Raw genomic sequence first — 26368 nt, 5'->3', positions numbered from 1 at the left:
TTTCTATGCTGGCAGCGTATGTAATGAATGAACTTTCTATTAAACTGAAATAATGCCCATTTCCTCATCTCTCACTAAAATCTCAAAAAACTGATTCTTCGTTCAACCAGGCTTGATGTCCTACCTTCCCAAGATGATAGTTCTAATTTAAAACGGCACATCTTATACCTAACAGGAATGTACTCCCAAATAAAGGAACCATGGTGGGATGGAGGGGGCGGCGGAAGAGAGATATCTCTACATTGTGTGAGATGTGGAAGCTATCCCCTGTTTCTAAGTATCTATCATCAGTGACTGTATTTCAAATTACTCTGTAAAATAATGAATCTAATCCCACTGCTTTTTTAGTCCTAAAATCAAATCCAATTAGCTGCATCTAAATTGACACAAAGGTATATCCTGTGAATGAAATAGGGAAGAGGTGGCTTTGTGCTTTAGCATGTTAGACATCTTCAGTTGCAGAACTATTCCATAAAGGTTTTGTAATATTGTGAGCGCCTTGCTAGCATCCCGATTCCCCGAGCATATGGGTTTCATGCAGCCAGTTACTGTACAGGACAAATGTCAAACTGGCTGAACTCACTCAAACTGACTGCTACAAGAATTGCTGAGATAAAAACAAAAAAACTGCGGATGCTGGAAATCCAAAACAAAAACAGAATTACCTGGAAAAACTCAGCAGGTCTGGCAGCATCGGCGGAGAAGAAAAGAGTTGACGTTTCGAGTCCTCATGACCCTTCGACAGAACTTGAGTTCGAGTCCAGGAAAGAGCTGAAATATAAGCTGGTTTAAGGTGTGTGTGTGGGGGGCGGAGAGATAGAGAGACAGAGAGGTGGAGGGGGTTGGTGTGGTTGTAGCGACAAACAAGCAGTGATAGAAGCAGATCATCAAAAGATGTCAACAACAATAGTACAATAGAACACATAGGTGTTAAAGTTAAAGTTGGTGATGCATTCGTTTAGATAATATCACCAACTTTAACTTTAACACCTATGTGTTCTATTGTACTATTGTTGTTGACATCTTTTGATGATCTGCTTCTATCACTGCTTGTTTGTCGCTACAACCACACCAACCCCCTCCACCTCTCTGTCTCTCTATCTCTCCGCCCCCCACACACACACCTTAAACCAGCTTATATTTCAGCTCTTTCCTGGACTCGAACTCAAGTTCTGTCGAAGGGTCATGAGGACTCGAAACGTCAACTCTTTTCTTCTCCGCCGATGCTGCCAGACCTGCTGAGTTTTTCCAGGTAATTCTGTTTTTTTTTTGACAAGAATTGCTGGCCTGAGCAAGAGATATGTTTTTTTCACAGTGCTTGACAGTTCGCACCTTTTTTTCACTTCATGAAAAATTCCACAGTCAGAAACGTTAAGGTGCAAATATAACCTTTGAGCGACTTCATGTATATAATTCTTCTTGTGCTGTGGCCAGTCTGCAATAGGAGAAAAGCTTTCGGCTCAGCTACAGTATGTTGGTGCTGCAGCACCTGATGAGGAACTTTAACAATGTGTTATTTTTGGTGGTGGTTAGTTTTACATTAAAGGTAAAACATTTTGTTGGAACTGGCAAGTGTGCAATAATGCTCAATGTTGCCAACCAACTGATCATATCAATGAACTAGTCTTAAATCTACTCGTGTCTCATGAGATTAGCTAATTATATGCATTTAAAAGTACAACAGGAAATTCCTTGACAGGCAGCAGCAGTTCAAGTTGTTGCTTAATATGGTGAATGCGAATGAGGTTATGCTCTTCCAGCTTATGGTGTGAAGTGAAACACATACTGTGACATGGGCTGCCTCTGCTGAGTTCCCACAAGTGGACAGTCAATTGTCTTTTAAATAAAAAATTGCAAAGTTGGTGCTAAGCAACCTCGGAACACAGTGGTCAAATAAGACAGTTTAATTTCCTGTTTCCACTGCAGACTACTTCCCTTTCTGTCATCCAGAGACTATTGTGATTTGTCAATTATTACTCATTAATTTTTTTTTCCAGTAAACAGACAAAAAATAAGGTGTGGTTCAAGCCAGAAGCAGTGCAATTCAGTGCTTCCCCTGCATTGCCCCAATAACGTTAAATTTTGACATATCCCCCGTGTGAGGATTCGTAGCTAATGCCACCAGTGGCAATTCTCTGGGGTGTGACAAGCATCTTAAACTCTCTATTTGCCCTCAATACTGAAACAACTTCAGTGTGTCATTTCCATTTGTTAGATTCTTTGTCACTCCAAGTAAGGCTCCAAAATTATTAGCTGCATTCAAACCCAGAAACTCTGTAAAAAGGCAGTGTTCTAACACATTCTTCAATATTAAATATTCTCAAATATAATTTCCACTGCTATCATAATATTAAACTTGTTACTTCTTTGAAGGGAAGTGAAAGAGTACATGAATAGATTTACCACACTATAAATATATCTTTCTAAACAACTATATACTTTCATGGTTTGCAAGCATTTTGTGAAGACGAGAGTTCCCTCATCACACACATACATGAGATAAATATTGTCCATCAGCCTTTAATATCTGAGTATTGCCTTTTTAAATAAATAATCAGACTTTTGGGAAGCAAAGAATAGGTTGTCACCCAACAGCTTGATGTGCATTCCAAGTCTTGTACCAATAACGTACCTTCCCCATGACTAAGTAATGTGCAATATTGTGTTCTTGTAAAATAAACCACATAAAACTGAAGATGTCATAGTGAATGTCATGCTCAAAGTATCACACTATATTCTGGGGTTGGGAGAAAAAAAACAGGAACAAGGCACTGACTAATGTCTGTTGTAAAATAAAAGATGAATGAAGTACGCAGTAAATCATAGTTGAAGCACTAAAGATGTGAGCAAAAGGCCCAGCAATGTGGTGTATACATTTAAATAATGATCAGACCAGACAGACATGTTAATATTACAGTAGAAAATGCTTTGTCTCATGAAGCTGATCATGTGAACAATAAGTAGCTAGAAAATGATTTTTAAAATAATGAAAAATTCCTGAGGTTCATGAATAAATCGATCAATGCGTTGGAGGATACTCCAAGTTAACTAGCTGTATTTTACCCAAAAATATTAAAAGTGGTTGCACTATGCAGCAGGAAGGTCCCTGATAACTCCCTCAATTAAAGTCTGACTTCCAGCACAAGGAGGAGGAAATAGAATTCTGATTCTTGGGCCCTTGGAAGAAGAACGGTCATACTGTAATGTGCATGTTGTTTGAGGGCAGTCACACAGATCTAGCTCGGCCTCTTGGTGCAGCACAGTCAGGCTATTCTGGAAAGATGCCACTGCAGCTGCTGTGGAATAATGATCTCCTGCTCTGGATACTATCCTGTGTAAGATGCTGAACCCACAAAATGTCTCATGCTATGTCTCGCACAGTTTCAAAAGAATTGCTATGAGTGATAAAACTCCGGCCTATTCTGGTGGGAGCTGGCAGGGAATGGAGGCCTTTATGAACTCTTGGTAATAAGAAAATTGGCTAAAAAAGCTCAGAATGATTGTACCCTGGGTATTTTGTAGCTGAATACTGCTCAATGAATCAACGAGTTAAATCTTTGGGAAGAAAAATGCAAGATATACTAAATGTGACCCGTGTGATTGATTTCAAAGCTCTCTCGGTATGACAGTGAACGGGACTATGGGACTGCTGGCTTCCAGCTCTAATGCAGTAAGAAAATATTCCACAGCTTCTTCATTTTTCCCTTGGCTTTGCACCACCTCCCCCAAACTGTTCCAGGCCTCGTGGGACGTCGGCTCAGCCTGAACAGCATCTCTCAGAAACTTCTCTGCCAAGCTACTCCGGCCCATTTTGTGCAGCGTCCTTCCCTGTAATAGAATAAAACACAAAGATCAGTGCACCATGCGGAGAATTAACATAATTTATGATGCAAAGAACAAGGACATGAAAAGCATGAATTTAGAAAATAAAGTACTTGCAGTTACAGAACATCTTTCATGTCCTCAGGACATTTCAAATCACTTCGCTGCTAATAAATTACATTTGAAGCGTTGTGATATGTAGGCAAATGGAGCAGCTAATTTGTTCACACAGGTTCCCACAAAGGGCAAGAAGATAAATCACCGTAATAACATGAAAGCAAAATACTGCAGATTCTGGAGATCTGAAATAAAAACAGAATGTGTTGGAAATACTGAGCAGGTCTGGCAGCATCAGTGGAGAGAGAAACAGTTAACGTTTCGAGTTGTGAAAAAGAGTCATTTTCCACTCAAAATGCTAACCCCGTTTCTCTCTCCACAGATGCTGCCAGATGTGCTGAGTATTTCCAGCATTTTCTGAAGATAATTGACCAGTTGATCTGTATTTGGTGGATTGGCTGACAAAGTAATGTCGGCCATAACAGCAGTAGAACTCCATGGTCTTCATTGAAAAAGCGCGATAGGATCTTTCAGAATGAACTAAACAAGCAGGCAGGTAGGGAGGACTGCAGGGCAAACAGGAGCAGAAAACCTAGCTTCCTAGCCTATTTACAGTCAGTTCAATTCAAAACCAGGGGCAGAATTTTTCCTCCTTTTGGGGAGGAAGTTGAAGAGCACAGAGGTGTGCCTCCGATCAGCACCCCTGATTGGGGGTGCGCCGCCATTTTACATGGGCAGACCAGTTAAGGCATTTTGTGGATTCAGCATCTTACACGGGATAGTATCCATGCTGATTTCAAAGTTTATTGCCATTTCTTCATCATCAAAATCCCTATAATGGCATTGCAGGGGTACCTTCACCACCCAGCCTGTAATGATTTGAGAAGGCACTTCACCATGGCATGCTCAAAGGCAACTAGGGATGGGCAATACTGGTCTTGCCAGCAACACACGAACAAAAAAAGTCAAGAACTCTTAACAATTAAAACACTCTCATTCTAAGAAGTCACAGAGGCTTCTGGGTGATGGACTCAATCCAACATTCTTAGTTTCAAAACAGCAGCCTACAATGGTATGCGTGCATTTCCAAAATACAACGCGAATGAGTCACTCTATTTGGACATGCATAACCTGAGTTTATAAGAGCAGTAATTCACGCATGTAATTTCAAATCTTCCACCTTCAACCTTTCAAAGTTGAAGCATATGGGTTAGGCATTAATCTCTCCCTTTCTAAATGAGTTTTTGTTAATATTCCCATTTACCCTTCCTTTCTACTGGGGCTGGGAAATTTCATCAATTAATGCTATGGGATTCATTGACTCCACATTTGATCAAGCTGTGAGCTAGTTGGTGATTTGTCATGTTGCATGTAACACCTGTGTGCTTAACTCCATTTCTAGTCATTTACTGTTTATTTACTTTGGTGCAATTTCTGATTTTTTTAGTATCTATTACAATCTTCTCTGTCCTGCTGACCAGCTCCTCAAAGGAAAATAGGAACAGAGTCTGCACTCAGCCCCTCGAGCTGTTCTGCATTTAGTTCAATCATGGGAATAGCAGCATTGTGGCTGTGTTACTGGACTGGTCATCCAGAGGCCTAGGCAGGATATGGGGCAGGATTTCAATTCCGGGGTCAGGTTTGCAGTGTCAAGTTCATTTCCGGGTCCTGACCCCGCAGCACATCAGCAACACACTGTGTTGCTATTTTTACTGAAAATCAACTCACTTGGCCCAGAGATGCATTCGCTGTCTAAGCAGTGGCAGGAGGCGCAGGAAGGAAGCAGGACACAGGAAACAACAAGCCCGATTTAAAAGGCAAGCAGCAGCCATTGCTGCAATTGGCATTCACCTCGTTGATGGAAGGAGGGGGTGAGCAGAGTATAGCAGGTTGGGAGGGCCCCTGTTCCAGGGCAGCCCCTTGTTTTTCTGACACCTCAGTGGAGGGGCGACATTTACAGAGAAACATCCTTTTCCCTGCCAGTGGCACGAGAAGGCCTGCAAGGCTGACCAAGATGGCATGACTGCAGGTTGCTTATAAGGTCAGCAGCAGAGAAGTGGTGAGGAGGAACTGGGTGCATTGCTGGAAACATTTCAATGATCTTCTGAGGTCTGGAAAGGTAAGTCCAAAGATAGACCCAGATGGCATGCCTTCTGATCAGCAGTCACCTGAGTGCAAAAGAGAGCAGCATCCTGAGGGTGCATGGCATTCTCCCCAGAGAGATGTGTGCACAGCAGCCTTGATAATTCATAAGTATAGTTCATTACCTGAGTACTAATGGACATGTGGGCTATGGTAAAGATTGCAACATCTTCTGCAAATGAAAAAATGGGAGTGGTGAGCGGCAGGGGCACTTTCCTAATGGCATCTTTCTTCACTTTGCAGGCCAACAGGAGAGCAGTGTCAAGGAGAGCGAGAAGACATGTCTGGATGGTGGGGTTCCCCAGCTCACGCTGCTGCCGCATTTTGAGGAACTAGTCCTTGATCCTGCCAAAGTGTCAAGCCACAGGGATGCAGGAGACATAGAAATGGGAGTCTGTCATAGCCAGGGTGAAAGAAATTTTAACATCTCCAGGCTCAGGGTATTCATAGAAATAATCCTTGGGCAACAATTTGTCAATGCCTTAGCTGTCATCTCATTATTTTAAGCAGCAGAAGCACCTGTTGATTCTGCCGATTTCTCATGACCACCTTTTCTTATATCTCCACAGGGCCAGCTACAGAGGGGGAGGAGTTGACAACCTGGCAACATATTCTGGAGGAGCAGGAAGGCACGTCATATCCTGCACAGTCATACTTCCTTGTGCACTCTCCTCCAGTGCAGATACTTGCACCTCAGTGGGTCCTCACATGGTATTACAGAGGAAGCACAAGGCGAAGTGCACATCACATCAGAACTGGAGGATTCAGGGGAGGCAGAGTCAGCTGTGGCCAGTTGCTCTCTGAAGATAGAGGACAGGCACAGTCTTGCTTCAGCAGGGTTGAGATACAGAGCCTCGGGAGTCGAGAAACAGGTGATTCTACCTGGTGAGATGTGTGCCCATGTCAAACATACCCGAGGCTCTGTGGAATTTTGGAATGAGAACGGAGGAGTCCATTCATCTTATGTACTCCACAATGACTCAATACTTTGATGCGTGAGCTCCTCCATTGAAAAAGTGGCCAACCACATGGAAGACTATAGGAGGCATCGTTCAGAGTGGATGCAGGAACAATGCCCTGGCATGCAGAGGATGCGTGCTGCCTTATGTAGCATTGACTGTGGCACAAAGGAAGAGTGGGTGGCATCTTTTGTTCGCTCTATGAAAGGGCTGTGGAGGCATCAGATGGTGATTGTGGGGGAGGGGCATCCCTTGAGGGGCCCCATTATTATCATCCACCTTCATGGCCCCTGTGGCAAAGGAAGCGCCTGTAGAATTGCGCCCTGGGTTAAAGGCTGCCCCTGCAGTGATGCTGATGCAGCAGCTTTGGACATGCCCCCCCTAGCAGCTTCATGGCAAAGCAGACAGCCAAGGGAATCTCAGTCCCAGACAGGCACTCAAAAGCAGCCTGCCTCCATTTCCATCTTCAGCTCACGGGGAGCAACTTGTAGGAGTGGCCTTGGAGGCCACCGCATCGGTAATATCACTCTGTGGGTCACTTAGGTGTTGTAAATGATATCAAACTGTAACGCATTAAAGCACTGGGTGTGGTGTTGCTCCAGCGCAGACTTTTGCGTTTCCATTTCATCAAGACGAAAGACAGGAGAATGAAAAATAAGGGTTGGCAAAGCAAAAGAGTGTTCTGGGAAGGAGTGTGTTAGGTGCAGACTCTGGAGCCTTGCATTGTTTGTGTCATTGGAAGGCTGTTGACTTTTGCTACAAACTGATGGTTCCTTTCAGTCAAATGAAGCAAACTCACCTCTCCAAATGTCCTGCAGACTGAGTCTCTTACAGGTCCAACATCTCTCCATCAAGGTCCACATCTCTCTGCAGGGCCATGTATTGGAATACTCAACAGACCACAATGCGTGAGACCCCTGAGGAAGTGTACAGGTGGATTCCACCCAACCAGTCAAGGTATCTGAGCCTCCACCAGGAAGCCCCTTGTGCTTAGGTGGCATCAGTTAGTATCTCTCAGCCTCTGTGGCAGAGTGGCAAACCAGAGTCATCAGCCATCTCCACAAGGGATAACCTTGTCCGCTAACTGCCATCCACAGATCTCAGATGGCTTCATGAAAAGTGGCAGCACCTGTGATTGCTGGAGGATGAAAGCATCGGGATTGCTTCCAGGACAGTGTCTACATCTGAATAAAGCTTTGCTATGATCGCATAACAACTGAATGTTTAAGGATTGGAATCTTTCCTATTGAGGAATCTCCATGGCTGATCAGTCAATGCCTCAATGGTCACATGGATGCAACTGATGATCGCCTGCACCTGAGGCCATCCAGCGAGGGAGGGAAATCCTACTTGAACTTGAGTGCTACAATCTACTGTGAATTTAATGTAATCGTTTGCCATCTCAAACAAAGCACCTCTGTGATACAATGGTTTGCTGCTGTCATAAGATGCCACCAATGTTTGCTGCCCTTTCTTGGATGGAACAGGTTTCAAAAAGTGCAAGGTCTCTATGACTTTTACAGCTACAGGAAGGCCATGGCAGCAGTTCCTGTGAACTCTCCAATGCTCCTCAATGGGAGCGCACAAGGTTGCAACCAGCTGCCTGGACAGGTACAGAGTTCTGCAGCACTGATGCTCCAACATGTCCAGGTAGCTTCTCCTTTAGTGGTAGACCCCATGCTGAGGGTGTTGCCTAAGTTGACTTCCTGCCCTCCTTCCTCGCCCCATCCCGCCCCCTGCCCAGGCTCTGCCTCTGCTCTACAGATGCTGCACATCATCACTAGCCAATCCAATTTCAGAGTAGCTGAATCCCATTTCCTGTTATGTCCTTCCTTCTTTTCTATTTTATTTGTGGCGTTTTCCTGAACCTCTCTCATGTGAACCCGTGAGGCCAGTATGCAAAAGAATCCGTCCGTCTCCCAAAATCCCCTTCTCAAGAGTGAAGAGATATTACGGATAATTCTTTTGATGTTGCACAACTGGCATCCTGTGAATGAGGATTTCTCTGAGATTTCCCTCTTCAATGGTGACTTTCTGACTCACGTCCTACCAGTCAGATTGAGACTGTGTTGACACGGTTAATAGCCTTACTTAGGCTATTTATCCATTGCCTTTTCCTGGTCTCCTTTGAGCCTTTTAAATGCATTTTGGTTTTGCATCAGGAGACTGGCACACCGACCTGAGTGAAAGGTTGATGTGACTGCCCATCTTGCCCTTGCATTAAAATAAAAATCCTGTACCAGAGACTTGAGTTCATATTCCACCAGGGCAGCAGGGAACTTAAGTTCAATTGATTAAATAAATCTGGAATGAAAAAGCTATTATCAGTAATGGTGACCATGAAGCTACTGAATTATTATAAAAACCCATCTATTTCACTAATGTACTTTGGGGAAGGAAATTTACTGCTCTTACCCTGTCTGGCCTTCATGTGACTCCAAACCCACAGCAATGTGGCTAACACCTAATTTCTCCCTGAAATGGTATTTTAAGACACACAGTTGTATCAAACCACTACAAAGTAATGTAAGAAAAATACAATGAGCATCAGCCTAGATATTGGAAATGATAACAGCACAATCTGCCCAGTCAACTCTGCAAATTCCTCCTCACTAACATCATCAGAATTGTGCAAAAATTGGGAGAGCTGTCCCACAGACTAAGCAAGCAACAGCCTGACATAATCATTTTCACCAAATCAGACCTTACAGCCAATGTCCCAGACTCATCTATCACCATCGCTAGATATGTCCTGTTTCATCGGTAGGACAGACCCACCAGAGGTGGGGCACAACAGTGTACAGTTGGGAGGGAGTAAGCAGAAGAAACAGGAGTAGAAGATCGTATGGCTCATCGAGCCTGCTCCACAACTCAATTCGATCATGGCTGATCTTGAGCTTCAATTTCACTCTCCTGCCTGCTCCCTATATGCCTTGATTCCCTGAGAACCAAAAGTCTGTCTAATTCCAGCCTTAAGTATATTCAACGATGGAGCATCTGCAGCCCTCTGGAGTAGAGAATTCCAAAGATTTACAACCCTTTGAGTGAAGCAATTTCTCATTATCTCAGTTCTAAATGATGGTCCCTTATCTTGGTGTGCCCCCATGTTTTAGATTCCCTGACCAGTGAAAACAATCTCTCAGTGGCACTGAGAATCCTCAACACAGACTTCAGACTCCATGAAGTCTCATGGCATCAGGTCAAGCATGTGGAAGGAAGCCTCCTGCATTGATTGCCACCTACTGCCTCCCTCAGCTGATGAATCAGTACACCTCCAAGTTGAACACCAATTGGAAGAGGGTAGCAAGGATGCAGAATCTTCTCTGGGTGGGGCACTTTAATGACCTTTACCAAGAGTGGCTCAGTAGCACAACTACTAACCAAGCTGGCCAAGTCCTGTAAGACATGTCTACCAGATTGAGCCTGCAGCAGGTGGTGAGAACTAACAAGAGAGAAAACCTACTTGACCTCGTCCTCACCAATTTACCTGCCACAGATGCATTTATCATGACCATCGCACAGTCCTTGTTTAGACAAAGTCCTTCCTTCACACCGAGGATATCCATCAACATGTTGCATATTACTACCACTGTGCTAAATAGAATGAATTCAGAACAGACCTAGGAGCACAAAACTGAGCATTGATGATGCACTTTGGGCCATCAGTAGCAACAGAATTGTCTGGATGAGTGAAAATCTAACACAAGAAGCTTGAAACCATCAAAGACAAACCAGCCCGCTTGAATGATGCCCTGTCCACTGCTTAAACATTCACTCCCATTACCACTGGCACACCATGGCCACAACATGTGTGCCATCTGCAAGATTACCAAGGCTTCTTCGACAGCACCTTCCAAACCCAAACCCTACTGTCCAGAAGAACAAGAGCAGCAGGTGCATGGGACCATCACCACCTTCAAGTCACGCATCATCCTGACTTGGAAATATTCTATTCCTGGGTCAAAATTCTGGAACGTACACAGTACAGACAGTAGCAATTCAAGGCGACGGCTCATCACCCAAGGATAATTACGATGGGCAATAAATACTGGCCTTGCCAGTGACACCCGCATCTTGAAGAAATAAAAGGCATCTCAACTCTATTTATAAACTTTTTATCACCCTACCAACAAAAATCTGTCAGTCTCAGTCTTGAAATTTCAGTTGATCTAACATTCACAGTCTTTTTGTGGAGCAAGTTCTAGGTTTGTGTGAAGAATACTTTCTAATTTTACCCCTGAATGGCCTAGCTCTAATTTAAGAATAAGCCCTCTTGTTCTGGATTCCACCCCACCAGAGAAAATAGCATCCATCCTATCAAAAACCTTTATCATTGTAAATATCTTAATTACATCACCTCTCAATCTACTAAACATAAAGGAATACAAGTCAAGTAATTTAACCTTTTAAGGCGATTTGTGCTATACACCCTCCAAGGCCAATATATCTGCCCTGAGGTTTGGCACCTAGAACTGAATGCAATACTCCAAGCAGAGTCTGACGAAGGCTCTGTCTGTACAATTTACGCAACACATTTACCCCTCTAGTCCAACCTCCTTGACATAATGGCCAACATTCTACTTGCCTATTTGATTATTTTTGCACTTGTACTCTAGCTTTAAATGCTTTGTGCACTGGGCCATACATCAGTGAATTCCTTTGCTCCTCCACATTTTCTAGTTTCTTACCATGAAGAAAATATTCTGATTTGTCTTTCTCATACCCAAAGTGGAAGACCTGAGACTTCTCCACTTCAAATTCTATTGGTCATAGTTTTGTCCACTAACTTCATGGCCTGAATTTTCAGCTCCATGGGCAGGCACGATCGGCGGGTGTGGGAACAGTTGGGAAACAGACCGCCGAACACAATTGGCCCCCGACCACAATTTCACGCTGGCTAGCTAATTAACGGCCAGCCAACTTGAAGTGTGTGCTGATATGATCAGCGCTGGTAGGATGGGTGGTGGTGGTTGGGGGGGGGGGGGGGGGGGGGTGGGGGGGGGAAGGCGGGAGGAGGGAGAGCACTGAAGGCAGCGGGGGAGCGTGGAATGAAAGCTCCCTAAAGGCAGAGAGCTGCCTCACAGAGCTGAAGAATTTAAATGCAATAAAAAAAATCTTAAAAAACAGGAAAAAATGCCCAAGCATCAGAATCAGTCACTGGAACACATGGATGATGAAAATTCTGTGCAAACATTTTTATTTTTTAAAATTAATATGAGAATCCTCATCCGCCCTTGGATGGGGTTTCCGGAAAAATGCAAAGGCCGCTTGGCCGACTCGCCCGCCTGCCAACCATAACGTTGAACGAGCAAGCAAAAAATCCCAGTTAATTGCGCCGTTAACAGGTTTGATAGCCCTCTTAATTGTTAGCGGGCGCTTCCGAGTTTAGCGTATGCCCGCTGACCGAAATATCATGCGAGTGCGTGATGACGCCGGGTTGTTCGCCTGGTGTCATCGTGTGCTATTTTACGCTTGAGTGTGTCAGGCATGCATCCGCACACCAAGCAAAAAATTCTGCCCCATCTTTCTGCGCCCCTTTGTGATTTCTGTCTCCCATCCACACAACTTAGGGCAGAATCTTCACCCTGCGCGCCTTTGTGTAAAATGACGCGCGGCGACATAGGGCGTGCGTCCCGACGTCACTGCGTGTCATTCGGATCTTTAGTTTGGCGGGCGTGCACTGGAGTCGGCTGCGCGCCCATCAAACTGTCAAAGGCCTGTTAAGGGCATTAATAAACTAATTAAAGTAATTGTCAGGGCTGCCCGTCCAACCTTAAGATTGGCAGGCAGGCGAAGAGCCCAGGCGGCCTTCGCATTTTTCATGGAAACCTTATCCACGGGTGGGATGAGGTTTCATGAAGGATTTATTAATGAAATAAACATTTTTATCAAAATTCATAAACATGTCCCAGCTCATGTGACACTGTCACATGAAGGGACACGTCTGAATAATTTTATTTTTTCTGTTTTTCAATGCTTCATTATGAAATTAATCTCCCCTGCGAAAGAGTGGAGGCCTAGACTCTCCTTCCCCGCCCCTGCCCGCACAGGTAGCGCTGAGTGGTACCGGGTGCACGTCTCGCTGGGCGGGCCTTAATTGGTCTGCCCATGTTAAATGATGTGCAGCTGATCACGGGCAGCGATCGGCTCCAAGCCCACTCCCAACCGGCCCGCCCAACGGGGAGAAAATTCTCCCCTTACTGTGGCCCCCAACTTAGTGTCATCTGCAAACTTGGAAATCTCTCTAGTCCTTCATCCATTCATGAATTTTGTGAAAATATATTACTATGTTTAAGGTAGATTTTATTCAATTTTAAAATACTTTGCATTTTGGCAAAGAGTTAGTTAACATAGATGAGCTGTCAAAAATTAAGTTAGGCAAGTTTACAATGCTCCTTTGTAAGATGATCTTCTCTTGCACTAGCCCCACGCTACTTTCAATGATTCTTGCGCAGCCAGGGCGAACACAAAGTAAATTTGCCATGTTTTCTGAGGGTGGCCTTTCAGAAGACTGATTTTTTTCCCTACTGGATCTTCCCAGCAGTTAGCCTTAGAAGTCCTCTATACATGCTTTGGGGTTTCCACCTCTGGTTGAGACATGTGTCAGGAATTGGTGGTATTAATGTGGCACTTTACCCAATCTAAAGGCAATTAGAAACATTCTTTAAAATATGCACTAAGATGAGAGAGTTTTAAGCTGCCAAATTTAACACTTTTTGGTGCCAGCAACTAGTGCCAACATCAATTATGACGTTAGATGCAGGGTAAATACTTTTAATTTGTCCTCACATTAGACTTCAGTTTTAAACCTTGGAATAGTATGTTTTACTTTGTAGCATCTTCCATTTCCCAAAAAAAGTAATCTCTTGTGGCTTCTCTGCATCTTGTTACCAATTATTGATAAAGGGGAAATTTATTGCTATGGCCCCAAACCTGCTAGGACTTTGTGTTGAGACTACCCATACACATCTCATGTAGGACCCCCACAACCAAACAGAAAGACAGAAGAGATATTTCATCCCATCAGTCAGGGTTAGATTTACCCCAGGTCTCATGAGTAAGAGGATAATCTACTTCTCCATTCACAAAACAAAAGGGTTTACTAGACAATTGAAGCCTTGGCTTACAATCAATGCTTTTTGGATTAAGTAGGCTCAATTGGAAGACTGAGGTGTATTGATCTGAATTTTATTTGCACAGCCTGGACAGGTTTTTTTTTTTAAAAACACAGAGATAAAAGCAAAAAACTGCAGATGCTGGAAATCCAAAATAAAAAACAGAAACAGAAATACCTGTAAAAACTCAGCAGGTCTGGCAGCATCGGTGGAGGAGACCACAGTTGACATTTCGAGTCCTCATGACCCTTCAACAGAACTAAGTAAAAATAGGAAAGGGGTGAAATATAAGATGGTTTAAGGGTGGAGGGAGTGGAGTTGTTAGGACAAGCAGCCAGTAATAGGTGGAGATAACCAAAAGATGTCACAGACAAAAGGACAAAGAGGTGTTGAAAGTGGTGATATTATCTAAAGGAATGTGCTAATTAAGAGTGGAAAGCAGGACAGATAAGGTACAGATAGCTCTAGTGGGGGTGGGGGAATACGAAAAGTGCTAAACAAAAGGACAAAGAGGTGTTGAAGGTGGTGATATTATCTAAAGGAAGGTGCTAATTAAGAGTGGAAAGCAGGACAGATAAGATACAGATAGCTCTAGTTGGGGTGGGGGAATACTAGAAGTAAAAAACAAAAAAACTGCGGATGCTGGAAATCCAAAACAAAAACAGAATTACCTGGAAAAACTCAGCAGGTCTGGCAGCATCGGCGGAGAAGAAAAGAGTTGACGTTTCGAGTCCTCATGACCCTTCGACAGAACTAGAAGTGTTTATCTCTACCTTTTAGCACTTCTAGTATTCCCCCACCCCCACTAGAGCTATCTGTACCTTATCTGTCCTGTCTTATACTCTTAATTAGCACATTCCTTTAGATAATATCACCACCTTCAAAACCTCTTTGTCCTTTTGTCTGTGACTTATTTTGGTTATCTCCACCTATTACAGGCTGCTTGTCCCAACAACCACCCCCTCCCCTTAAACCAGCTTATATTTCACCCCTTTCCTATTTTTACTTAGTTCTGTTGAAGGGTCATGAGGACTTGAAACGTCAACTGTGTTCTCCTCCGCCGATGCTGCCAGACCTGCTGAGTTTTTCCAGGTATTTCTGTTTCTGTTTTTGACTTTTTTTAAACACATCAGGGTAGAGGTTTTTCTTTGGGTGCCATCACCAAGGACATAAAATGCTCAAGACTGTATATAATAGCCCAACCTTTGTTTTGTCACAAATGCTCCAAAATGCCATGGCAACCACAGCTTAGCTTCAAGCTGCCGGTTTGTTAAAAGAAAACAAGACTACAGAAACATTTTTAAGTTAAAACCTCCAGTTCAGACAATACAGGTAAAATGGAAATCATTACATGGGCTAAATTTTTCTCCTGACCATACCTCTTTTCCCTTGCTTACAACTATCACAATGGCATCTCAGTTTAGAGTCAGTTAAACCTCGCACCATTCAAGCACAGCCAAGTCTGAATAGGAACCGAGGCTGGAAGTTGAACTTTGGAAGCACAGGAATGCAGCATTCTGGCCAGCTAATCCCCCCACCCAAACTACAAATAACAGCACATCATACCCAATAAACAAAACATTGCCAAGGTTAGAACACTAGAAACAGAGAGGCCTTTTGAGAAATACACGATCTTATGTTAGCAGCCGTACTGAATTGAACAAAGCATTTTTTAAAAATATTACTTAAAGTAAATCACTGAATTTCACTGAAACAAGGGTGATTTGAGGGGCCTGTAACACTGCACAAGTTAACTAGTTCTCTACCTTACTACTTAAATTCTAAAACACCGAACAAAGAAAGTAAGAAAATAAGCCGAACATAGGAACAGAAAATGCTGGAATTACACTGGAAATCAATCAGGGTCCAAAAGTGAAAATAGGTTAACATTTTAGAGAATGCTTCCAAATTAGCTGTAAGACACTGCAGCAGGAGTCAGTTAGGGCAATCTCCCCTCCAGTTTTGTTGTGCAGATGACTGACAATACATGGTCAATGTGAACAACAATTACTTTCATACTTATTTTTTGTATTCCCAATCAACTTTAGCGTTGTGTTTCAATTAGACTGTCTGTCTCCCAATATATAAAGAAACACATTCTAGGGAAATAACAGGAGTCCTAACATGGCTTATAACTGCAGCTTAGTCATTTACACTTGTGTACAATGCTGTCCTCTTATTTGAAACACAATTCATCTTTATTTATTCATCAGGGCCTTGGGACTTCAATTAAATGCAAGTTGTTGGAAACTGGTGCTTTAATTTTATCATCTTTTTCCCTCATTTTCCCACTGGCAAATGTATTTTCCTTTATGTAATTTTCCTTCTGGTAAATGATTCCCAACTGTGGTTCACCTGGATAAACAACATTGCTACTGAAGGCTAGCGGATGGTTGCTCTCCCAAGAATGTCAATATTCCCATAGCTTCATACCAGAAGCTGCGAGAAATCACCAGGAATGAGCCTCTCCCTTTTGACATTACTACCCCTAATACTGTGGTACTTGTTCATTGTTGGTCGAACACTAAATGGCTCCAAATGGGGTAGGTATTTTGTAGCAATCACACTCCAATGTATTCTCTTCTAGTCTTTTTACTCTTAGTCTAGAAAGTTTGAGAATAAAAGCAGGTAGTCATTACAACAGCAAATTGATTGACTATTCAGACATTACAACCCTGACATATCTGGCTCTGTTTCCATTAGATATGACTCAGATTGAGGACGAAGTAGGGACTGAAACTATGTTTAGGCTAACAAATGTTTAGGCTATGTTAAAGCAGCAAAACTCAGAGCCTAAGTGTTACAATGTCACTAGAACTAATAACATTTTTAAAGAAAGAAATGGAGGCAATGCTCACCATCCCAGAGGAGATGGACAAAGTACAACATGCCCTATATGAATACTGTTTGTGCTAAGGATCTGTTGTTCCTGAAGAATTCTATGAAGACCAGGGGCACTTCCTGTAGGCACACAGAGGCAAATGGCAGTAGTAACAGATTGACAAAGTGCCAGAATGTTAAAAATTGGGACTGTAAGCAATAGTGGAAAAAAGGTCAAATTTCCAGCATTTAAATTTTGGAATAGGAGCAAACTCACATTAATTCCTAAATGATGATCCATGGAAAGAGAAAAAGGGGTATTTGCACCAATACAAGCTTAATGAGAGGGGCAAAGGTCCAATAGTTCTATCGTCAGAATAGATCTTGATACAGTGCTTTGTCTGAATATCACCAAAGCATCCTTACCAAATAAATTAATGAAAAAAAAATACAAGTTGTAATTAATTAGGGAAGATGGTGGCGTAGTGGCATTGTCACTGGACTAGTATTCCAGAGACCAAGGGTAATGCTCTGGGGACCTGGGTTCATAATCCAACACAGAAGATGGTGAAATTTGATTTCAATAAAAATCTGGAATTACAAGTCTGATGATGACCATGAAACCATTATCAATTGTTGTAAAAATCCATCTGGTTCACTAATGTCCTTTAGGGAAGGAAATCTGCTGTCTTTACCTGGTCTGACCTACATGTGACTCCAGACCCATAGCAATGTGGTTGGCTCTTAAATGCCCTCTGAACAAGGGCAATTAGGGATGGCCCACATTCACTGAATAAAAAAAAATCCCCAACCCCTTGCCCCCTTCCCAAGCAATCATATGAAGTATAACACCTGTCCTTTTACCTCCTCTCTCCTCACCTTCCAAGGCCCCAAAAACTGCCTCCAGGTGAAGCAGCGATTTCAATTTAGTGTACTGTATTTGCTGTTCACTATGCGGTCTCCTCTAAACTGGGAGACCAAATGCAGATTGGATAACCACTTTGCGGAACATCTTCGCTCAGTCAACAAGCAAGAACCTGACTTACTGGTTGCCTACTATTTCAATTCACTGCCTTGCTCTCGCTCTCACATTTCTGTCATTGGCCTGCTGCAGCGTTCCAATGAAGCTCAACACAAACTCAAGGAACAGCACCTCATCTTCTGATTCAGCATTTTACGGCCTTCTGAACTCAACATTGAGTTCAACAATTTCAGACCATGAACTCTTATCATCCATTTTAATTCTGTTTCTTTTTTTGCCTTGGGCCTGTCTTAATGTTGTTTTTCAATCTTTTTGTTTTCAGACAGAGCTGTTCTCTTCGACTGGACAAATGCTTTGTTTCTTTACTATAATCATTACCACTCCCTTTGCCTTTTTGCTGCATGAAATCTTTGTCATTTTATCTCTCCTGTCCTCTACCTATCCAAGATTTTCCCTTTTGTCCTTCCTTGCCCTGCCCCCTTCAATGGCATAAAGCCCATCACATTTCTACTTCCTTCTGTTCTGAGGAAGTCATATTCAACTTGAAACGTTAACCATGTTTCTCTCTTCACAGATGCTGCCAGACCAGCTGAGTATTCCCAGCACTTTGTTTTTATTTCAGATCTCCAGAATCTGCAGTATTTTGCTTTTACTGAACTCTACCTCCCGGACTGCCCTGTATGAGGTAACGCATGTTAATTTCATCCCATGGAATCTACTAAATACATTCAATTCTTTAAGGCGGGAACTAAGCAGCTGATCTCCAAGAAAACAAAAGTCTGGAAAATTTCTCCTTGGACACTGCAGGTAATAAAGTGGAACACTAGGATATCAGTTTAACTTTAACAATGTACATTACTCAACTCAGTAGCTGCAGCTGACAGGTGTTGTATTCATGGCCCAACTGCACAACAATCATCTATTTCCCATGATATTTGATAATCTGTCTTTCCTTATCCTTGTACTCTTCATTCCTATTTCTGAACAAATATTATGCAGCTATTTGTTTGCAGAGGTTATTTTGTTCATAATCCTTCTAATGATAATTCTGATTCTATGCCCTTATTACCGATTCGCCAACCAGTGGAAAAAATCTTTTTCCTCTCAAAATCCTTTGTAACTTTGAAAACCTTTATTAGCTCTCTCTTTCCCAGTGAGAAAAATTCCAATTTTTCAAGCCATGAGGGGCCAGTGGAATGTGAAAGGCCAGAAGTGTATGGAGTTTAGCCTCAGTGGGGTGATTGGGACTCAAGTATTTAGAGTTTCATTTTACTGCACTTTGTGTTTCAATCTGATTTTAATTTCTTCATTTTGTCCTTCAATACAAGGAGCAGTTTAAGAGCTGTTTATTCAGTGCCTTATATGCAAGCTGTCTTGAAGTGGGAATAGGTAATAAATTAGTTACAAAACAGATGCGAATTACTGCAATTGGACAGTTTTTTATATAACAATATAAGAAACAGGAATAGGCCATTCAGCCCCTTGAGCCTGCTCCACTGTCCAATAAGATCATGACTGATTTTCCACCTCAGTGACACATTCCCACACTATCTCCATATCCCTTGCTTCCATTTCTTTCCAAAAATCTGTCAAACTCTGAGTGAATATACTCAACAACTGAGAATCCACAGCTCTCTGCGGCACAGAATGTCTAGGGTTTACAACCTTTGAATAAAGAAATTTCTGCTCATCTCAGTTCTAAACATCCGACCCTTTATTCTGAGGCTGTGACCATAGTTCTAGACTCCCAAGCCAGTGGAATCTACCCAATCAAGCCTCCCAAGAATTTTAAATGTTTCAATTAGATCACCTCTCATTCTTCTATATTCCAGAGAATATAGGTCCAGTGTACTCAATCTCTCCTGCCTGGACAATCCACTTGTGACTCCCAAGAAATCACCCCCCCATTTTTAAAAAATGATTTCCCCTAATATATCACTGTTTATTTAGCATTCTGTGTCTAAAGTGCGATTGGTTGCAAATGTGCCTTCTTCTTTAAAAATTCAATTCACAATCAAACACCTCCATAGAGACAATGGACAGTCTGCCCAGGCCAGGGACATGCTGTGTCCTGAAGTAGCAACTTCATCACTCCATTATTTCACTTCAACCTACACACAGTGTCTCTCCTGCTTTTTTTGTCCTAGGTAAGGTGATATATTTCTATTCATAAATTCCTGAACTGTTGTTAAATTTGCTATGTTATTATAGCATATCCTTTTTGTGATAGCAAGAGGATTATATAGCAATACTGAAATCGGAGCTAACATTCGCCTTCTTGGACTCCCCACCATGGACCCCCACCCCCCAACTCTTTAGCTGGAGTGGGGATGTGGGCTGGGAATCCAGCACCTCGCATAATTCAACCCTTGGTAATAAGAGTTTGGTGTCTCACTTGACTTGTTCTCTATCCCAAATGCCATGGGATCAAATGTCATGTGATGTCACAACCCAGGTATATGTCCAGCCAGAGTTGGCAACCTCAGCATGGATCCTCAGTGTGTTCCAGGGAAGCATCATAATGTGTCAGAAAAAGAGTGTATGGAGCAAAGGATCATTGCATTTGAGCATCAATTGGCCATACTCTGTAGCATCAGAAGGATGTGAAATTTCTAGATCATATTCTTCAGGATGTGATCACCTAAGAGGTGGTGATGAATGGTTTAGGAAAGTGAGAATAGGTAACCCTCTGTTGAGGCAGCAAAGGGAGATCGGAGTGCATGGGACCCTTAAGCACTGGAATTATGCAATCGAAACAGAGCACTGAACAAGTTTGAGACAAAGAGCAAAAATCCACAAGAATGGGAGATAGTCAGTGTTGTCAATGGTGCTCTATTTAACATTTTTCATTTAAGCACACCTGGGATTAAGGTCATTTCCAATATTTTGTCGACTGAGTAAACTAGAATAAAACAGCAACATTTTTGATGGTAGAGAATACTGATCCTTTTAACAACCAAGTTACCATTCACGCATAGGGTTGTACCACTTTAACTCACTGTTGGTTTCCCTTTATTATCAAAGATCAGCGTATTTTGCATGTATAAGGTCATCTGTTGTGCCTTCTGACATGGCTATGGAGCCCAACTGCAGACCTCCATGGCTTTGCACAGTGTGGGCAAGGATGAATTGTCAGATTTTGTTGGTACTGCTCAGTGTTTCTAGCTTGTCTTTTGTCCTTAGCTGCCTGTATTCTTGTTGTTTGAAGGAAATAATGCCATTATTTGAGATCACTCCCAGATAGTTCTTTCTTGTGCATTTTTCTCCCAGTTTGTGCTGGACATGGCACACTTTGAGGTTTGCCTTCAAGGAGTCCTCGAAATTTAATCTCGGCCTACCTCGCAGGCAGTGTCCAATTTAGTTGTGAGTACATGACTGCCTTAGGGATATTAAATGTCAAGTCATACATACTGTACGTCCAATCCATCTGAGCTGGGCTCTGATGATGAGTGTTTCAATTCCAGACATTTCTGCTCTTTGAAGTACCCCAGTGTTTGGCAATTTGTCCTCCCACTTGACACCCATGATGTTCGGAATGCATCTCATGTGGAGCCTGTCCAACTGCTTAATATGTATTAAGTAGGTAGCTCATGTCTCACAGACATATAGGAAGGTAGATATTAACACAGCTTTGTACACAGCAAGTTTTGTTCAAGGCTTGATACCTTGTTTCTTCCACAGTCTCTTGCATAAATGGGCAAATCGCTCTGACAATTCTTTCTGTCAATGCGGGCATTTCTAGAGATTGGGCTTTTGAGATAGGTGAGGGTATCGATCACCTTCAGTGTTGCATCACTGATAGTTATAGAAGGTGCAGTACAGTCAGAATTTGATAGTGGTTGAAGGAGTATCTCTGCCTTCCTTAAGCTGATGGTTAGCCCAAAGCCGTCAGTTGCCTTTGAAAAACAGTCCACAATGCTTTGAAGGCCACGCTCACAGTGTGACACAAGGGTGCAGTCATCAGCAAACAGCAATTCCCTTATCATCATCTCTGATACCTTAGTTGAGGATTTCATTTGTCTCAGATTGAAGAGATTATCATCTGTTCTGGATTGGATGTATATTCCAACAACATTTCCATTTAATGCCCCAGAAAGCATGGCAGCAAAGAATATATTGAAGAGCACAGGGACCATGACACATCCCTGCTTCACACCACTTGTTACATCAAAGGAGTCAGTGTATTTCACCAATCAGCGCTTCTGGCCGTCATTCCATTATGAAACTATCTTCAGGAATTTATAGAAAATCGTCATGTCAAGCACAAACTTGAAGCTCTCTGACCTGTTTGGCCACCATGCATCTTGGATCCTTCACAGATCCTGTTGCAGGTTCCTTTTGTTTTTAGCAGCGGATGTATTTTTATTTCCCAGTCATGCTGCATTTTTTCCTGTTACAGTTTCTTAATTTGATCCTCATTTTCATCAAACCAGTTTCAGTGGTTTCTTTTCTGTGTCTCGAGGACATCAGTGGCAGTTTCCAGAACTGTTGATCTGAAGGTTGACTGTGCCATTTCAATATCATCACTTGGGTTTACAGTGGAGAATAGCTGTTCCTCAGGTTGGAGCCTGAATTCTTTGCAACAGTCTGCAGATTCTACACATCTAGCTTTCTAGGGGGTCTAGTACATGTTGGTCTTCTTTTTAGTGAGATAGTAATTGTTTTCTTGGAGTGCAGCATCCAGTGGTCTGTAGAGCACTCTGCTCCTCTCATAATCCTGGTGATCATAACACCTCTTATGTTGCCAAGTCATGACAAAGTCAATCTGATGCCAATGTTTAGATCTTGGGTGCATTCAAGTGTTTTTTCACTTTGTCTTCTGTCTTAAGATAGTGTTGGTGCTTGACATATCCCAGTGGGTGTGAAGACTCAGGAGAAGCATGCCAATTCTGTTACATTTCCCCACACCTCGATTCCCCAGGATACCACCCCAAGCCAAATTGTCCGCTCCAACCCTTGTCTTGAAGTACCCCATCACAATGAACTTGTCCTCTTGTGGAGTATTTGCAATAGCTCTGTACAGGTCATTATAGAATTTGTCCTTTATACGTTTCTCACGTGTCGGTGCAGACTCGATGGGCCGAAGGGCCTCTTCTGCACTGTGTGATTCTGTGACATCCTCAGTCATTGTTGGAGTGTATGCTCTGATGATTGTCGCATACTTGTTCACAAGAGTAGAGTCATGAGGTGATTGTTCATGCCCTTAGGGACAGTACCCAAAATTTTTGCAATGTCAGACTTGATAGCAAAGCTGACACCTGCCTCTTGCCCTCACTCTCCTGTCCAGAAGAATATGTGGTGCTGATAGCTCTGTTAGCTGACCCTCCTCTGTTCACAATGTCAGTACTGTATCACAATAGCCCCCTGTCAGCTAGAGCTGTTCTGTGTTGGTCAGGAACTGTTATCTTTATCAAGTACATTCCACAAAGCTAAGTAGAGTTCTCATTCCTGAGGTCGACTGAGTAGATGATCTCTAGTACCTGCTGCACCCATGCCGACGAACTTTGCAGCTGTCCATTCAGCTGTGCTGCGATGCTTTCAGTACCAGTAAGGGAATACCATTTCCTCTGCTACATCTGTCAAGGATGCACTGGAAAAAGGGTGGTTGGAGATGGGCGTTCTCCTTCACATGTGGGCACCAGAGCGCATGCTACATTCACTTGGTTTGACCTTTGAACTGGGCTGTGGTTGCTGCCAAGCACAAGTGGAGCCACAGGTGAGAGCTGGGTGAGTGTCGAGGACCAGGTGCAGTGACCCACCCAAGTTCTGAAGTGAATATGGCTGACTCCTGCAGAAGGACTACCTCCAACACACACCTCACACCCCTTTATCTATGGTGATACTAAAGTTATGGTAGAAAGATGCAGACATTTAAATCAATATACTTATGTAACAACTTCTAACAACCATAAACATAATGGGCTGAATTTTGCCGTCGGCAAGAAGGGGGCGGGGCCTGCTTGTCAACGCGCAAAATGACGCAGGATGAGGTCAGGCGGAACCCCCAACGTCATCCCGCCCCATTTAAATCTTCAGGAAGGCGGGGGCGCAGCAAAATCAGCCTTAATGTTAGCGGGCAGGCCAGGAGCTCCGGCGGGGAATAGAAAAAGCATGAAACCTCATCCACCGGAGGGATGAAGTTTCATGTAGGGATTTAAAAAGTTGAATAAAGTTTTAATGAAATTTATGAACATGTCCCATCTCATTGTCACATGACGGGGACATGTTGAGGATTTTTTTTCTATTTTTAAAGTTAATACATCTGTCAGTGATCTCCCTGAGGCAGCACTTGGCCTCAGGGAGATATGTACTCTTTCATGCGCATGCTTCCCGGCAGACCTCACGCTGGGCGGGCCTTAATTGGCCCCCCCACTTAAAATGGTGGCAGGGCCTGCTTCTCCAGCGGGGATCGTCTCCCCGCCCGCCCGGTAGGCAGAAATTCTGCCCAATGTTTAACCACAGCTACAAAACAGTGCTGAGAGTCCTATTTCAGCAGGTAATACAGAAAAATCACTGATCTCTAAATTACAGTTCAAATTTCCCCAGGACAGAATGCTTTGAGACAACAATTAATCTTGAACAATGGCATATTGCTCCACAGACTGTGTCACTGTTGATGCCCTGTGCCACAAAGGAGGAAGATGTTATAATTTGTACCTTTCCCCACAACGTTCAAGACCAGAAACTCTATGAATTGAACTCCATGTCAAAATTCATCACTGTGCATGGATCAGCATTCCCCTTTCATAAACAACAACCTGGAGATGTATATTGCGCTTAGAATCACAGAGGCAGAAGGGGAAAAACAGACGCTGAACCACAAGAGAGACTAGGAGTGGTGACCAAAAGTTTAATCGGCTGGTAGGGTTTGAGGAGGGTCTTAAAAGGCGAGTGAAATGTGCAGGGGCTTAGGGAGAAAATTCCAGAGATTAAGACCTAAGCAACTGAAGCACAGCAACCAGATGAGAGGTAAAGTGGAGGAAAACACAAGCACCCATAGGCAGAGGAATGGAGTGTTGGGGCCGGGTGGGGGTGGATGTAGAACTATAGGAGATTACAGATATTAGGAGAATCAGTGAAGGGATTTAAACACAAGGATGAGAATTTTAAATTTGATGTGTTGGAGGAATGGAAGCCAATGTAGACCAATGAGAATAGGGTTCTACAGGATAGGATAAAGGCTGGATTGCTTTAGATGAGCTGAAGCTTATGGACAGAGGAGGATGGAATTCAACCAGGACAGAGTGAATGAGTTGGATTTGCTCGAAGGCGTAATGCCAGTTCATGAATACAACTTAAACATTCCTCTCTTTGCTTTTTGGGATTCTGCTGGGAGCAAACTGCGTGGTGGGCAGTAAAATTTTGTATTTAAAGGAATACGGGCCTTTCATATTTACATAGACATGACACTGGTGTTAGGAGCTTTAATTGGGACATATTGCTGTTAATTAGACTTGAATTTTTGGGATTGTCTATAACTTGGAGAATTTTCTCCCCTATTACTTCTACCTCAAAAGGCATTTGTCACTAGTTTGAGGCATTAGTGCATAGGCAACAATTTGGAAGACGTCCCCATGTCTGCTAGCATTAAAACCTGATACTACAGTCATTTATACAACCACAGTTAGAGCAGACCTCTGGTAGATCTTAAGTTACACCAGAAGAGATAGGTGACTGTCTCTAAAGTAAAACATTAATATTAGATGCCAATATAGTATCTGCACTTAAACCACACAATTCCTTGGTAACATTTATTGCCAACCCAAAACCTCCCTGGGAAAATTTAAGAGAATTTCTTATTGAACCATTGGTCGGAACTTTCCATCCTTTTGGCGTTGGGCGTTGTGGCGTGCATGAGCAGAAAATATGGCGGGAAGTCCAAAAGTCGGTTTCGCATCATCGTGATACCAGCTTGCGATTGTCTGCTCCACCCATCATCGGCGGTCCACCTTTCCCATCGCCACACGTTGGGAACATCATCTTAATACATCTGCATCTAATTATAAGCCCTGCTCGCCGGAACCCCCACCTCAAATTTACTGCCCATGTCGGTGGGAAAACACGCTGGCCCAGAACACGTCTTGACAAGAGTGACGTGCAAAAGTCAGGTCTTACTCTTAGGGCCTTGCTCATACTGCAGACATCCAGGAAGCAGAAGATGCTGGAGCTCTACAGCTACCGGACCCTGGAGAAACACGTGCATCACATGCTGGGTGGATTTATATGGACGTGGCTCCACTGCAAAGCAGTTCATGGAAGGTGAAAGGTCACCATTGATGTCTGGGGTCTGCTTTGGGACTTCAGTGTCTTGGCCATGGTCTGCTACAGATGATTATTGAAGGGGTGGAGAGGAAGGCCCAGCTGTGAGTGGGAAAGGAAGGTTTACCGGCGGGGGGGTGGGAGAGGAAGGTCTAAGTTTGACTGGGAGAGGAAGATGTACCAGGTGGGGGTCGGTGAGGTTGGGAGTGGGG

The 26368-nt window shown here is 43.1% G+C and overlaps 1 protein-coding gene across 9 annotated transcripts in view; it reads right to left on the bottom strand.

Moving 5' to 3' along the window:
• Positions 1-1889: 1889 nt before the first annotated feature.
• LOC121272215 (tetratricopeptide repeat protein 7A-like) overlaps positions 1890-26368 on the bottom strand; it is a 319628-nt gene continuing 295149 nt past the window's right edge. For all 9 annotated transcript variants that reach the window (XM_041178745.1, XM_041178766.1, XM_041178758.1 and 6 more), the window contains one exon: positions 1890-3828. In XM_041178745.1, coding sequence (XP_041034679.1) covers positions 3607-3828 — 222 coding nt within the window. In that variant the 3' untranslated portion in view covers positions 1890-3606. The remainder of the gene's footprint in view (positions 3829-26368) is intronic.

Source organism: Carcharodon carcharias, chromosome 2 (assembly GCF_017639515.1).
Source record: "Carcharodon carcharias isolate sCarCar2 chromosome 2, sCarCar2.pri, whole genome shotgun sequence".
NCBI lineage: Eukaryota > Metazoa > Chordata > Chondrichthyes > Lamniformes > Lamnidae > Carcharodon > Carcharodon carcharias.
This window is presented reverse-complemented; position numbering and strand designations above follow the sequence as displayed.